This window comes from Lactuca serriola, chromosome 6 (assembly GCF_051521515.1).
Source record: "Lactuca serriola cultivar US96UC23 chromosome 6, Lser_US96UC23_V15, whole genome shotgun sequence".
Taxonomy (NCBI): domain Eukaryota; kingdom Viridiplantae; phylum Streptophyta; class Magnoliopsida; order Asterales; family Asteraceae; genus Lactuca; species Lactuca serriola.
The window spans coordinates 15,173,991-15,189,185 of NC_136413.1; the positions used below are offsets into that span (position 1 = coordinate 15,173,991).

Genomic DNA, 15,195 nt, shown 5'->3' on the forward strand with positions numbered 1-15,195 from the left:
ACACGTTTTGGGCAACCTCCTATTTCCTTATTCTTCATCCTCTTGCTCTTGGTGTTTGTGAACCATTAGAGGAGTGACATTTGTGACTCTAAGCTTTCTAAAGTCATTACAAGGAGGGTTTGAGATTGTTATTGCTACATAACAATCAAGGTAAGATCTAAATCCCATTCATAAGTTAATTTAATTAATTGTATGCTAGAACTAGGGTTTAAAGTCTTGGATGAATTGCATATACAATAGAGAAACCTAGATCCAAGCATTAGGGTTTGTATGAGCACATAGGATGTTCTTATGGCCAAAACCCATCAGTATGAACAACTCGTCAAGTCCCTCCACTACTAGATCTGAGCCCTAACTCACCGAGTCCATTACCTACTCACCGATTCCACCCTAAACTCTCAAACGGGGAAAAACTCGGGAACTCGCGACTCGACTCGTCGAGTCTGAAGAACGACTTGTCGAGTCCTATGCATGTCATTACTATATAGTCGATTCTGCTCGAATCCAGTGCATTCCATTCATAGATCTGGGCTCCTAGGGCTGGTTTTTCACGTAAAGTTTCTAACTTTACGTGCATACATGCTAATATGATGCTCAAATACCCAAAATAAGCTAAAAGAAGACATCTAAGCTTGGAATGGAAACTTGGCTCAATAAAGGGGGCAACCTTGAGCTTAAGAGGCTCTGGAAAGCTTAGATCTGAAGTCCATTCATCATATCAACTCTTAATTCGACCTTAAAGTCTAGAAAGGGCTCAAAATCAACAAGAGCAAGCTTTTCAAGAGATCTAATTGATAATAAGCAAAGGTTAGAGCTTGATACCTCAAAGGGGACTGAAATGCAACAAGAAATTCGGATCTACTTACTCCCCTTGAATACTTCTCTTCTCTCTTCTTCCTCAAATCCCCAAGATGCACTAAAAACCTTCACAAGTGAGAAAATGCTCCAAAAATGCTTAAGAACGGCTAGGGTTTCGTATGGGACTCTTTGTGGGTGAGGGAGGCTGGTCTTGGGGCACATAAGATGTTTAAATAGGGTGCAAACCCTAGAAATTAGGGTTTCATCCAGACTGGCAGACTCGCCGAGTCCGAGAATATAGACTCGTCGAGTCGCCAACTTAAACCGCGTGCAATCCTGTCTCTACTCGACGAGTCGGGCTACTGACTCGTCGAGTGCCTCTTAAGAAATAAAAATTATTTTATTTAAACCACATACCAGAAATGGGGCGTTACAGATTAAAATACATACCTTTTGCTACAATAAAATATAGGAAACCTTGATCTTCAATTCTTCATTGGAAAACAAGCACCAATATTATAGATATCTCTAATGGCTAACACTTAAAACCCTAGAAAAATAGGAACGAAATAGTAGAGAATAGGGAGGAAAGAAATTTTGATTTTTGCCTTTAAAAGGATAGGGTCGAATTTTGTTTCCCAATGGTCCCTATTTATAGCTAGTGGATCTATATGATAAACCCTAATTTGAATAATTAAATAATAAAATTTAATCTATTCAAAATAGTTACCGTTATTAGTTACCAGGAGGCTTGTAGAACCTTTTTGGAACTCCTAGAAACCATCCATACTAAGGATGGTTCTAGAATTGTCTTCCTGGTTCAATTATGAACAATTACAATTCAACCATTTCACATTTTGATTAATTCTAATTAATCCAAAATTAATTCATAATTAATTCTGATTAATTCTAATTTAATTCTAAACGATTTCTAATTAATTTATTAATCATATAATAAATTAACAAACCATTTCCTCACTATCCTAAAGGCATTTCTAGATATTTCTAGTTATTGAGATCAATCCAAAAAGGACTTTGCTTTTATTCCATAAAAGTTATATCAATTTAATTATGACATTAGACACTTAATCCAATAGATGTGATGTGAAAAGATGAATTTAGGATTTATTAATGATTATGAATAAAACCTTTTAGTAAAACCTACACTCTGATTTTTCAAAAATAATTATGGTTGGACTTTCAGGATGTTACACACACACACACACAGAGAGTTAACATAAAACTTAATCAAATGTCGTTACCATTAGTAATAAGTCAATTGGGGTCTTGTTATTATTGTGAGTGGATGATGCCTAATATTAAAATCATTTTTAATAAGTCAAGAGTGGTCACTTGTCGTTACTGTTAGTAGATGACGCATAATGAATTCATGATCCATGAGCAGGAAAGACGTCGACTTATAATTGGTCTTGCTCGAGGAGATGAAAAAGAATTAGGGCTTGCTTTCTCAATTCACATCTATGAGCGATGATTTATCTATCTCTTGCTCGCTTCGATTGGACTCTGGCAGCTTAGGGAAGAATGATGGTTCGCTAACAAGGCTCCTAAATGACCGCTCAGAAGGTCTATCGCTTTTTTTCCCAATCTATCACTCGCTCGTCCCTCTCTCATGAAAGATTGTCTCTCCTCTCCTGGCTGGCCAGGAAAACTCTGGCATAAAGTCATTATTATTTCCTCTTGTCTTCGTTATTACTCATTTGACCTCGAATCACCATTAAGTACATATATTTCCACTTTTATTTTTCATTTTCTTTTATAAAGATGTTGAGTTGACATAAAACTTGACCAAATGTGAAAAGTATCATCCAAATACGATCATTCTAAATAATCATATGTGTTGCAATGAACAAAATCACGAAGAACAAAATATTTGATACCGATTATATGAGAGTAAAAGTGATAACAATTGGTAGGAGAAGTCTAATGGGGAAGTAGAAACAATGGCAAAGGCATACCGGGGACTAAGAAAAAGAAACACAATAAATAAATAAAATATAGAGTAAAAGTGATAACAATTGATAGGAGAAGCCTAATGGAGAAGTAGAAACAATGGCAAAGAGATGTTAGGGGATTAAGGAAGAGAAACACAAAAAATAAATAAAATATAAAAATTCTTTGTAAAAACATGGTTACAAGGTTTGAACAGAAGTCTTTTTATGTGACACAAAAAATAAATAAAATATAAAAATTCTTTGTAAAAACGTGGTTACAAGGTTTGAACACAGGTCTTTTTTGTGACACTTTAAGCCTTACCATCTCAACTCCAAGTGCGTTTATTTTGTAAGAGTATTTACATTTATATTTATCTAAAAGGCTAAAACTATACATACACTAATTGTAATTTTTTTGTTTAACTGAGATCATATTTGTTGGTTTATTTGGTACAAATATGATTTTTTTTTTTGTAATTTTGTTTATCGCAGAAAATATGATTATTTAGTTTCACATTTGATTAAGTTTGATGTTGGAATTAATGTACAAAAGTCCTGTTATTTTGGAAAATTTTTTAATAAAATCCTAAAAGTTTTTTTTTAATAAAAAAATCCTGATTATTTAACATTTTACCCAAATTAATGAAAAAATCATTTTTTATATTTGAACATACAAATTATATGATTTTTCTCAAAATAATAAGAATTTTTTGTTAAAAAAAGTTTAGAATTTTTTTGAAAATTTTCTTAAAAGTCTAGGAAGTTTTATGTAGGTTTTCCTTTTATGTTAACTCAAAACCGAAAACTACAAGTGGCATATCCGTAATTAATGGCAATTAGAAGGTCAAAGGAGTGATATTGAAGAAGACAAGAGAAAAGGAGAATGACACTATACCTGACTTTTCGTGGCCAATCCTGTTGCCTGCTCGTGGAACAGGAATTCATTACGCGCCGTCTACTGGCGTAGTATATAAATCAATTTCTGGGTTAAGTAACGGCGTTTTCGATCATATCCTGGATTCTGGAGAGAGAGAGAGAGAGAGAGAGAGAGAGAGTCTTGGAGCTGAAACCTGAAGCAGCAGCATCATCAGTTCTTCTGGTTTTCTAATCTGTTTATTTGTAACTGAAGATTGGCGATTCAGGGTTTCGATTGAGCTGATTAAAGTGTTATAAACTTATAAATTTATTTGGGATGTTATGATCGTAAGTATGCATATAATGTGGCGAATTTAATGGTTTTGGAGGTTTATGTTTATAGAGATTTATGTAATACAAGAATTTGAGTTGCTTGTGTCGTTTAATTTACGTTTTGACCATGGAGAATCGGGGGTCAGCATCTCTCTCATCTGAAGGTGAAACTTCTTCGCCTATTTATTCTTTTGATAATTTTCAGGGCTATGATAATTTTGTTGAATATTATTCTTCGAGTTTTTGTTTGAATATGTTATTGACGTGTTCATGGGGATGATTCTCCTCGGTCACGAATCCACTCGGTCTTCTTGACTCACGACTCAAATCCTCAATGAATTGATTTTGAATATCAATATTCAAGGTTGAAATCTTGAACAATAAGAATACGATTTCAAAATCAAAATTGGACTCTGATAATGTGTTGGAAGATTCAATGATTTTTGTTTTATATTGATATATCGTTTTCTATTATAATCAATTATGCTGAAAGTGTTATATTCTCTGTGGATTTGTCGTTTGATTCGATTATGAGCAATGGAAGATCTGCTGTATAAGGAGCTATGGAAGGCATGTGCGGGTCCACTAGTAGATGTTCCAAGAGATGGAGAAAGAGTTTTCTACTTTCCTCAAGGCCACATGGAGCAAGTAAGTATAATTAAACTTGTTAATTTTCCTTCAAAATCTCTCATATCCTTTATATTTTCAACATTCTTTTGACCTTCAACTTCTATTATTCTTCTTCTTAAATCTTGATTATATACGGTTTTTTCTCAGTTAGAGGAATCCAATAATCAGGAAATCGATCAGAGTATTCCTCACTTCAATCTCAAATCAAAGATTCTCTGTCGTGTTGTTTATACTCAGCTTCTGGTAAGTATGTACACATGTTGTTCTTACAGTGTGTGATTTGGATTATGAAGTTTTAGAATCTGGATTTTGTTACCATTACAGGCTGAACAAGATACAGATGAAGTTTATGCTCAAATCACTCTACTTCCAGAAGCAGATGTAAGAGTTCACATCTTTAAATTCTTTTCAATTTATAACCTTTTGTAACTGTTTTCTTTTGTAATAATGGACAGCAAAGTGATCCTACTAGTCTTGACAAATGCATTGATGACCCTCCAAAGGCAAGTATTCACTCTTTCTGCAAAGTCTTAACAGCTTCAGACACAAGCACTCATGGTGGTTTTTCAGTGCTCAGAAAACACGCAAATGAATGCCTACCTGCATTGGTAATTTCACTCTCTTTCTTTTCTTCTAATTTCATATGTTTTCAACAGTTTAATTTTCTAATTTTTTTGAAGTATTTTTGTTCAGGACATGTCTCAGCCTACTCCTACTCAAGAACTTGTAGCTAAAGATCTTCATGGGACTGAGTGGCGATTTAAGCATATATTCAGAGGTCATTCATTATGTTCTCATGTTTATATGTTAGTACAAATTATAAAACATATATATTTGTGTTTTTATTAAAATTTAAAAGTAAGATCTTTTTTTTGATTGACCAGGTCAACCGCGAAGGCATTTGCTTACAACAGGATGGAGTACTTTTGTTACTGCTAAAAGATTGGTGGCTGGGGATTCATTTGTATTCCTTAGGTATTAATCGCAATGTTTGACTGTTTTTCAAACATCTAAAAGACTAACATACCCTTTTCTTTTGTTTTACTATGTGATCATTTATAGGGGCGAAAATGGAGAATTACGTGTTGGAGTCAAACGTGTTGGTCAACAACATAACTCCATGCCATCTTCAGTGATTTCAAGCAGAAGCATGCGCCTTGGTGTTCTTGCAACTGCTTCACATGCAGTTTCTACACAAACCAGATTTGTTGTTTACTACAAACCAAGGTTTTTTTTTTTTTTTTTTTTTTTTTTTTTTTTTTTTTACTTGATTCCATAAAAGTGAATATTTACTGTATTAAACACTTGCTGTAATTTTACAGGACAAGTCAGTTTATCATAGGCTTGAACAAGTATATTGAATCTGTAAACAATAAATTTAGCATTGGCATGAGATTTAATATGCGGTTTGAGTGTGAAGACTCTCCAGAAAGAAGGTAAACATAATATTTATAAGCAACTGATACAAAAATATACTTTTCCATGAAAATTTTCTTCATATTTATTAGGTTTACGGGTATGATTACTGGAGTAGAAGACCTTTCTCACCAATGGGAATGCTCTCAATGGCGCTCATTGAAGGTAAACTAATCACACAAATTATTTCAGGTTTTTTTATTTAGAATAAAAACACAAAAATAACCACTTTTAGAGGTGACATTTTGCAAAATGGCCAACCTTTTTGGCTTTTTATGCAATGGCCCACTACAAAATTGTTTTATGCTGCAAAATGGGTTTTTTAATGGTGTCCCCCACAATATAACTTATATATATATATATATATATATATATATATATATATATATATATATATATATATATATATTGTGAAACTGTTCTTCATATACTCTGCAACATTCCAAAAGCAATATTGCAGCATAAAATGATTTCCACATTGAGAAATTTGTGCAAAAAATATAAAAGAAAATGTCATTTTGTTAAAAACCCCCCACCCATTTGGGTCAAATTTGTAAATTTCAGTTTTTGTACACTAGTCAAAGGTTTGACCTTTGTCTTAAATGCATGACGTACACTACAGGTCCAATGGGTTGAACCCACATCAATAGTGAGACCAGACAGGGTTTCACCATGGGAGATTGAAACTGAAACTCACGCCACCACATTTATTCCAACAAGTTCGGGTCAACCCGTGGGCGTGGGAGTGGGACCCAACAAAACTAAAAGGCCTCGACCTCCGGTCAACCTCCCTCTCCCTAATGTTGACTTATTAAAGAAGTCTGAAAACGTTTCTACTTGTAGATTATTTGGTTTTGACTTAAAGATTGTAGTCCCATCTGTTGAAAGACATGAACCTGACCAAAAAGATTGCAAACAAACTGGTTTGACCCGGACCCGCACTAAGGTACAGTTGTCAATTCAAGTCTTTTTTTTTTTTTTTTTTATGGTAATATGTTTTTGTTTCGCCTGCATTTAAATGGGTATGTAGAGTAAGTTACAATTTTGGTACCTTAGTATTTTTGATTTTTTCAATATTGGTCCCAAAAGGTTTTTCTCTTGCAACTTTGGTCCGAAAAAGTTTTCTCTTTCAATTATGCTCCTTATTTGAGGTTTTCTAATGTTTTTTGCTTCTTGTTCCAAGTAAAATAGATGTAGGGTAAATTACATTTTCAGACTCATATTTTGTTTTTTGTGATTTTGGTCCTTATTCGAGCTTTTTCATAATGTTTTTGGTCCCTGTTCTAAGTAAAATGATTACTTTTGGGACCAAATTTACAAAAATCGGTTATACCCAGGGACCAAAATTTGTCATTTTACTCTGAACATGGACCAAAATCGTTACAAGAACGTAAAATAAGGACCAAAATTACAGAAATCAGCTATACTCAGGGACTAAAAATGTAATTTACTTGTTAATGATTGAAGGTTCAAATGCAAGGAGTAGCAGTGGGTCGTGCAGTGGATTTAACAATGCTAAAAGGGTACAATCATCTCATAGATGAACTTGAAGAGATGTTTGAAATCAAAGGGAAGCTTCGGTCAAAAAGTCAATGGGAAATTGTGTTTACTGATGATGAAGGAGATATGATGCTCATGGGTGATGATCCATGGCAGTAAGTAACCATGTTTATTATATATATATATATATATATATATATATATATATATATATATATATATATATATATATTTTACTAATTATTGAAAGTTCAAATGCAGGGAGTTCTGTAAAATGGTGAAACGGATTTTAATATGTTCGTGTCAAGATGTGAAAAAAATGAGTTGTGGAAGCAAACTGCAACTTTCTTCCTATTTAGACAATGAGCTTTCTGGGTTTAGCTTGGAGGCTGCTGAACATTGACAAAATTGCCCTTTTTTTATTTTTTTTTTTATTTTTTTTATTTTTTTTTATTTTTTAATGTTTTAGTCTCTTGAAATCAGGTGTTTGAATGTTTGATGTAGTTTCTTGTGGTTGTAATTTATGTTATTTGCTTAAGCCTTTTTTTCCTCTGATGTTGGATAAGGTGTTGTCTAGATAAAAAAAATGTAGACAAGGGCAAAAAGGTCATTTCGCATTAACTTAAGGGCCCAGCTGTTAAGTCTAATGATCCAAGGACGAAAAAGTCACTTCTGTCTGAATCTTGTTCTGTACAAGTGGTTTTCATCTTATTGGTCATTTTTTTTATTATATTTGATTCGAGAGTTCTTAAAAGAGAAGAAACACAAGGGCAATTACCATTTTGCCCATTTTGCCCGGACTTAACAGGACCAGCTGATGGTGTAAAGTCTAATGATTCAAGTACAAAAAACGCATCCATGTTTTTTGTAATTATATTTAATTTTGGGGTTCTTGAAAGAGACAAAGAAGATAGGGGCAAAATAGTCAATTTGCATTGACTTAATAGTTAAGATGAAAAAAGTGACAAAAGGTGGCCAAATCTCATATCTTGTTTTCTATCGTAGTTCATAGGTCACAGTTTATTTGTAATTAAAGCCTAACTATTACTACCAAAGTCATGAGTGATCTTGTACGTACATACAACTTGGATGACAATTGGTACAACATTGAAGCATGTATTATTGATCTAGTCTAAAGAGTAATGACTATTCTACCCTTCTAGCAAAATTACTTTCATGCAAATCCAAGAATCATGGATAAGGAACATTAATAACAACAGATTCTTGATTTGGATGTGACTTGTCGTCCATACTTGAACTAGATGATGACCCTTCGTCAAATATGATGATCACACTATGTTCTGAAGGAACTCTTTGTAAGCTCGAACTCATGTTGGTCATGGTGGCTGGTTCAGGAACCACTGGCGGCTCTTGGTGGCTGTCTTTGGCGGCATTATTGACGACTGAGCATCTGCAGAGTGGACATGTGGTGTTGGAATGGAGCCAGTTTCTAATGCAATCACCATGGAACATGTGATGGCAGGATGGTATTTGATGTAGCTTCTCATTCATCTCAAAATCTCCAAGACAAACACAACACCTTCAAATTGAATTTTCATGGAGTTTCCATTAGATTTTGTTACAATCCATTGATGAATGACTTTTTTAAAACAGTTTATGAAGAATTTTGATATTCTTGTGGAAATGAATAGATATACTATAGTATATAATTCATATTAAGAATTCATTCCCACAAGAATGTTCTTAATATTGTGATTTTAGTAACTCATGTTGGTAGTAAGAGTGGGTGTGGGACCCAGAGTGGCCTTACTTTTTTTTAGTTTATAAGAATGTGTTACTTTTCAAATTATCACTTACAAAATTAGTGTTTTTCACATCTTTGAGGACACTATGGTTGGTTTGTAATAAAAAACTACATGCAATGATTCAAGAACTAGTCGATCACTCAAAAATCTAGCCTCAAGTATGGGATACGTACATTGAATCCTTTGTGTATAAATCTTCATCAAACAAGATCACACTGAGCTTGTCTTCAAGGTTTATCTTCGATCCCATATCGCTCTATAAGAAAAATAGACAACATAAGAATTAAGATGAGAGAGAGAGAGAGAGAGAGAGAGAGATGCTTATACATACATATTGATGAAGAGTTGAAGAATCAGCTTGATTCCTTGAGGTTCTTAGATGGAGTATAGATGAAGAAGACGAAGAATTGGTGTTGCTAAAAGTTTTTTTGAGGTAGAACAAGTAAAACAAGAGGAAAAGTATTATGGAGAAGAGTATTGGGATGGAAAATATGAATGCTTGGTATAATTTCATTTGAAGTGCTTGAGAATACAAGTGAGAGCCAACACCACCACTTGTACTTGAAGATTGAAGGTACCCCATTGCCTTTTTAACTACTTAATTTTCTTCTGGTCACCAACCAAAATTAGTCTAGATATATCACAAGAGTGAAAAGAAAGATCCTTCTTCGGTTTCTATTATAAAGACTAAAATAGACCCTAGTGGTGTTTTCTTGATTTCTTGATCAAGCTAGGATCTGATCAGTATATGGATGTGAATGTAAACAGATAAAGTAGGAATCTTTTGACAGAAAGAGAAGGAGGGTGTCTTATGGTTTGTGCTTTCGAACACCTACTCAAAGCTTATATAGGAAGGGAATAAAGATACTTTTATCGGTTTTGTACACGAAACTTAAAGAAACCCTAGTGGATTGATTGCTTCTTCATGGAATGGGAACCCGAGTGTACGGATGCAAGTTAAGTGAAAGTTAGTATCTTTTAGTGGAAAAGAAGACGGGTTTGTGTTTATAAGTACCAACTCAGAGTTTACAAGCAAAAGAGCGAAAAGATGCTTGTTCCGTTTTTATGCATGAAACATAAAGAAACCCTAGTGGATGTCAAGTTACTTGATTGAGTCAAGACATGAGTCTATAAATGAAGCTGAATGAGAAAGTGAAAGTTAGAATCTTTTGGGAGATAAAGAAGGCTGTGCTTCTTTCTAGTGACCAACTTATCAATTGATATGAGAATAGTTGAAAGACCCTAGCTTGTTTGGTTTTATATATGAAAAATACATAACAGAATCCCTAGTGGATTACTTAATTGAGTGAGTAACCAAGGGATGGGGTGTATATATGGAACAAGCTATAGTGGATCATGTTTGATGGAGATTACATGGGTTGTGAGTTAGATATGAAAACGACAATGAAAAAAGCAAAAACAAAGGTGAATATGATCGGTATAAGTAATGGCTTTTGACATGAAGCAACAATTGATCAAAGGGAAACATTATGATTATTCCTTCCCATCACAAGCTCATTATAACATGGCACTAAGGACCAAGGGACCCTCCAACATTTCACACACACACACACATTATATATATATATATATATATATATATATATATATATATATATATAAATTACAAACATCACATCATTCATATTGGTGCACTAAACTAATATGCTTAATTTCACTAGCAAAGGCTTGATCTTGGGTAGGTATTTAATTTGCATATAATAGAGCATGCAATCTCTTTTTGGCATACTTTGTGCGAGATGGACAAAAGATTTTATACCCTTTTTTTAGATGTATTATATTCAGTAGTTTGAATATATGTTGTCATATCAAAATTTAAGTAAAAATCTGTTTATATAATGTTGCAAATTGTTAATTGTTTGCGTATAACAACATAGGTCGTATACATTTACTAGTTCCATTGTGACATGAGAGTAATGTAAATGAATTAAAGTTCTATCAAATCACATGTAAAGATTGTTATTAAAGAAAAACACAATTCCAAGTTAAAACGGATTTCACATTTAATTTTAGACAAATAAAAAATAGTATGTAAAGGAAGTATGACTTGATGTCATGTCTCTCTCAAACAGTGTTGTATCAAAATGGGCCACCAAATAAAGATTCTCTACATGCATTTTAATCTAGAGAGTGTCTTAAATTCCTCATATTTGATTTGTTTATAGCTTTATATACTAAAACCAAGTGCTCCAACCTTTTCTTTACAACTCATAATTACTCTTTTTTAAAATGATTTTAAATACCAATTGTTAAGTTTCAAAAACCATTTCTCTGATACAGTTTAATGAATGTTAAAGTACGTTTGTAAATTAAAAAATAAAAAAAAAACAAAATAAAAAAAAAATTTGTATACAACTGAATATTGTTTTTTTCCCTATCCACTCCTACCCATGTCCATACTCCATACCCAAACGTAAACCTAAGTCGAAAAAAAAACAGCAAACAATTTCTTTTTTTTCATTTCGATTATCTGGTTAACCAATTAACCGTTTTATAATCCTCATTTGAAATATATTAAAAACACATATATAATTCAATACATATCAATAGAAGGCAAACGGGCAACAAATTGCACCATTAGCCCTTTCTGAATGACAAAACTAATTCTTTTGAATACATCTATGGATCTAGGAGATATAACATTAGAATGCATGACCCGTTGGACTTTGTTGAGGAGCTTCACCGTCTTTGGTGCGAGAAAATCAAATGTGTCAAATGCAAAAGGCACAAACACATGTTGATTTTCTATACATGCATTCTCGTGTTTTGCCACTTTGCACGCAACGACTTTCAAAGCGGTATGCCCTGCTATGAAACCCCCGCTCCTCAAACCGACGAGAGGAGAGACCCTAGTAAGATCCACACAAGTGTGTTTCCCTCCTACCCATCTAAAGACCAAAATGTCAGCCGACCTGAGTATGGATCTTCGATCCCGCGGGTGCGTCAAAAAGTTCACTGACGCTTCTTTCTTCACGGAAATACCAGCATGCCAAGAAGCATCAAAGAGAACATCCTAAACCACATCATGTCGGTACTTGAAAGCATGGAGCTCTCTACAATGAACAACATGTTCCCCAAAAGTGCCCAAACATGCCTTACGGCAAACTGGCATATCTCGTCAATTGAGAATAGAGGAATCATGAGGCGGTAACGAATGATAGTTCGGTACTCCACATGAGACATATGTTGGCCAAAGCCATCAATATGGATAGTTAGCAGAAAATACTGAGCATGAGGTGCCCGACGACACTCAAAAAATGCTTTATGTCTAATAGGCATGTCGAAGTCGACTTCCATATCTTTGACGATTTTGCTAAAAAGGGCACGGGCCAATGCTTTTTGGGATTTAGGGGGAGGGTGTCCTTATTAGTGAAACGGCTACAGTCGAATCTCGGAATCATATCGCGAAGACAAGTCAAAGCACATAAGTAATCAGAGTCCATACCATATATGCCACTGCCACGTAAGATGTGGTCTTGTAATGTCCAAGATTGGGCCCTCGAGGCTACAAATGCATAGGAGAAAACCTCGTATGCTGAGTATAAACCCAAACCACCGAAACGAATAGGTAAGGAAGCCAAACGCCACTAGATGTCTCTAAAGAAGGGGCCTCCACATACCACCATATCCTCGATAGACCCGTGCAATCCTTTATCAAAGAACAAAGTTGCATCTTCTATATGCATCGGTTAGCATGTCCTTAAACCAAAGAAAAGTTTTGCAAAGCCCATACATGAATGAAGCAAATGGAGCTCACTCTGCAAGTCACATAGTTGTGGAAGAAGACCCATCAAGTCAACAACATTAACTGCTCTCTTCATGGCCAGCCCGCTAATAAACCTTGCGTCTCTGCTTACAGCCCCCCCCCCCCCCCCCCCAAGGAGCTTCACCCCCAAAGAAGGACTCCCTATATCCGTCGAGAATAAATCGGCACGAAGCTTCCTACCATCACAGGAGGACCAAAAAATCTTCGTTTTCTTGATGTTTAACTCAAGACCCAATCCTGGACCATTCGCCTGAATACTGTTCAACACGCTAGCCACCTCCTCTGAATCCCCAATGACAGTCCCATCATCTAGATACCAAGCATGGAGAATGAGCTTACAATTGTTTCTAATCTTGTGTACAAGGGAGTGCAAAATGAGGGCAAAAAAAAGAGGGCCCAAGGGGTCACCTTGTAGCACCCCAGTGGCAGACCGTATATGTTGGTCTCCTATATAAAGTCTCGATGCTTGCCCATATAAGAAATTCACCCACAAAGAAATAAAAGGGCACATCCTCTCAACCTCGTGGACCAAGGCTAATCTATCCACCAGGTTAAAGGTATTTGAGAAATCCACTGTAAGCATTGCAAGAGACCCATCAGTGTGGTGTTCACTCAACATCCTATTAGCACTGTGTAACACAGCCTCAGCACCCCCGGATACACCAACCCCAAACTGAAAATAATTAAGGTACTTGGCCATTTCTTTACCCACACCTTTCATGGCAACCTTGGAAACCAGACGCCTCCCATATAGTGCCTACTGCAATTGGACGGATCCTGTTGTCAGATTTAATCAGAGGCATGAGAGGAGCGGATACAAACTCTGCCAAAATGGATAGACATCTTCCCGCTAACCATAAATTAATTAACCACTGTAGTGATAGCACGTAGGAGATCTATAGCTATAGCAGACGCTTCTCCACAAAGGGCATCCAGGATGTGTTGAGCCCTCAAGCCATCTCTCCCGCATGAAGTTCCTTTAAGGAAAGATTTAATATAACCAAATACACAATCAGGGTATGCTACAAGGGGGTTCGGAAATTATGGGGCTCATCATGGATGGGGGTGGCCTGAAAGGGTGTTTGTCCTCCAAAGTTTTAATAGTATCACCATTGTCTAGCGCAACACCCAATGAGCATAACACTTTCATTGTTGCGGTAAAATGCTCATCCGCAACTTTACGGAGATACTGTCTGATGTTGGTGTTACTTGATGTAGACTCCTTCTGAAGGACGCCTCCACCCTGTCCCATTGATTGAATATTTTTTAAAATTAACAAACTCATAATGAATTTCCAAAATAAGAATACTTTTTTATATAATTTTTCCACAATTTCAAGATAATAAATTTAGAATTCAAGTTTAAACACACATCTTCAAAAAGTACTAAGAAATTAAATAATTGTCTCCTCTTTTACGTACTTCAGTAATCTTCTAAAACATTATGAGATATTCATCAACTTCCCCTTGATTTAACTGAAGAGGATGAATCACATGATTCTTGTGCTCTTGATCAAGTTTCGCTCTCTGAGATGACAATTAATCATTTATGGGATTTATGGTAAATATATAGTAGTTTTTATTATGTCCTTTATTTCTTATAATACTTGAACCATACAAGTTATCAATTCACCACGAAATAGAAAATAATATAATATTTATTTATTTACATAGCTTGAAAGCTTTTAATCATGCGGTTATCCAAAAAGTAGAAGGAGGTTTGTAAATGAAGATTAAGCCAAAGGTTTATAAATGAAGATTAAGCTCTTTGGATAAATTTGGAAAAACCAACTAATAACGGGTAGCGGGAAGTTGGTAGTTGATAGTGTTTTGTTAAAAGCTATGTAAGATAGCTTTTAGATTTGAAGTGTTTTGTTTAAATTAAACGCTAGAAGCTTGTAGTGTCAAACGATGTTTTTTGCTCAAAACGGAGCGTTTAGTTAAGCGCTAGAAGCTACAAGCTTCCAAACGCTCCGTACAAAATATGCCTCAAGTCTTTTCATGGTGACAATATGGGGATATAATTTGGGCTTGGTTAGCTTCGAGGATACATGGTTTGATCGAGGATTATTGGCTTGATTAACAAGATGCACAAAAATGTATCGTTCTTCATTCAAATTCGAGAAAACGAGTTGGAGATGGTGGGTTAATGATGTTTT

General features: G+C 34.9%; 2 protein-coding genes across 2 annotated transcripts; one reads left to right on the top strand and one right to left on the bottom strand.

The window, feature by feature from the left end:
- The first annotated feature begins 3,666 nt into the window (after nt 1–3,666).
- LOC145058061 (auxin response factor 18-like) lies at nt 3,667–8,022 on the top strand. The gene is made up of 13 exons (XM_079005984.1): nt 3,667–4,102; nt 4,483–4,586; nt 4,716–4,811; nt 4,893–4,949; nt 5,024–5,176; nt 5,262–5,346; nt 5,453–5,543; nt 5,631–5,795; nt 5,891–6,004; nt 6,077–6,149; nt 6,607–6,930; nt 7,452–7,639; nt 7,746–8,022. Exons 1-13 carry the CDS (start codon nt 4,066–4,068, stop codon nt 7,885–7,887), a joined length of 1,629 nt encoding a protein of 542 aa, XP_078862110.1. The 5' UTR covers nt 3,667–4,065; the 3' UTR covers nt 7,888–8,022.
- Nucleotides 8,023–8,446: 424 nt separating this feature from the next.
- On the bottom strand, nt 8,447–10,724 carry LOC145058062 (putative E3 ubiquitin-protein ligase RHA4A). The gene is made up of 3 exons (XM_079005985.1): nt 9,582–10,724; nt 9,424–9,506; nt 8,447–9,024 (listed from the first exon to the last, which is right to left on the bottom strand). The coding sequence occupies exons 1-3, from the start codon at nt 9,831–9,833 to the stop codon at nt 8,676–8,678; spliced, it is 684 nt and encodes a 227-aa protein (XP_078862111.1). The 5' UTR covers nt 9,834–10,724; the 3' UTR covers nt 8,447–8,675.
- Between the last annotated feature and the right edge of the window lie 4,471 nt (nt 10,725–15,195).

Excerpts from the sequence above, each read along its gene's own strand:
- LOC145058061 (XM_079005984.1), top strand. The coding sequence starts at position 4,066 with ATGGAGAATCGGGGGTCAGCATCTCTCTCATCTGAAG. Across the intron at positions 4,587-4,715 it reads CTCAAGGCCACATGGAGCAA|TTAGAGGAATCCAATAATCA; the intron begins GTAAGTATAATT and ends GTTTTTTCTCAG. Across the intron at positions 4,950-5,023 it reads CTCTACTTCCAGAAGCAGAT|CAAAGTGATCCTACTAGTCT; the intron begins GTAAGAGTTCAC and ends AATAATGGACAG.
- LOC145058062 (XM_079005985.1), bottom strand. The coding sequence starts at position 9,833 with ATGGGGTACCTTCAATCTTCAAGTACAAGTGGTGGTGTTGGCTCTCAC. Across the intron at positions 9,507-9,581 it reads CTTCAACTCTTCATCAATAT|AGCGATATGGGATCGAAGAT; the intron begins GTATGTATAAGC and ends TTTTTCTTATAG. Across the intron at positions 9,025-9,423 it reads TTATACACAAAGGATTCAAT|GTGTTGTGTTTGTCTTGGAG; the intron begins GTACGTATCCCA and ends TTCAATTTGAAG.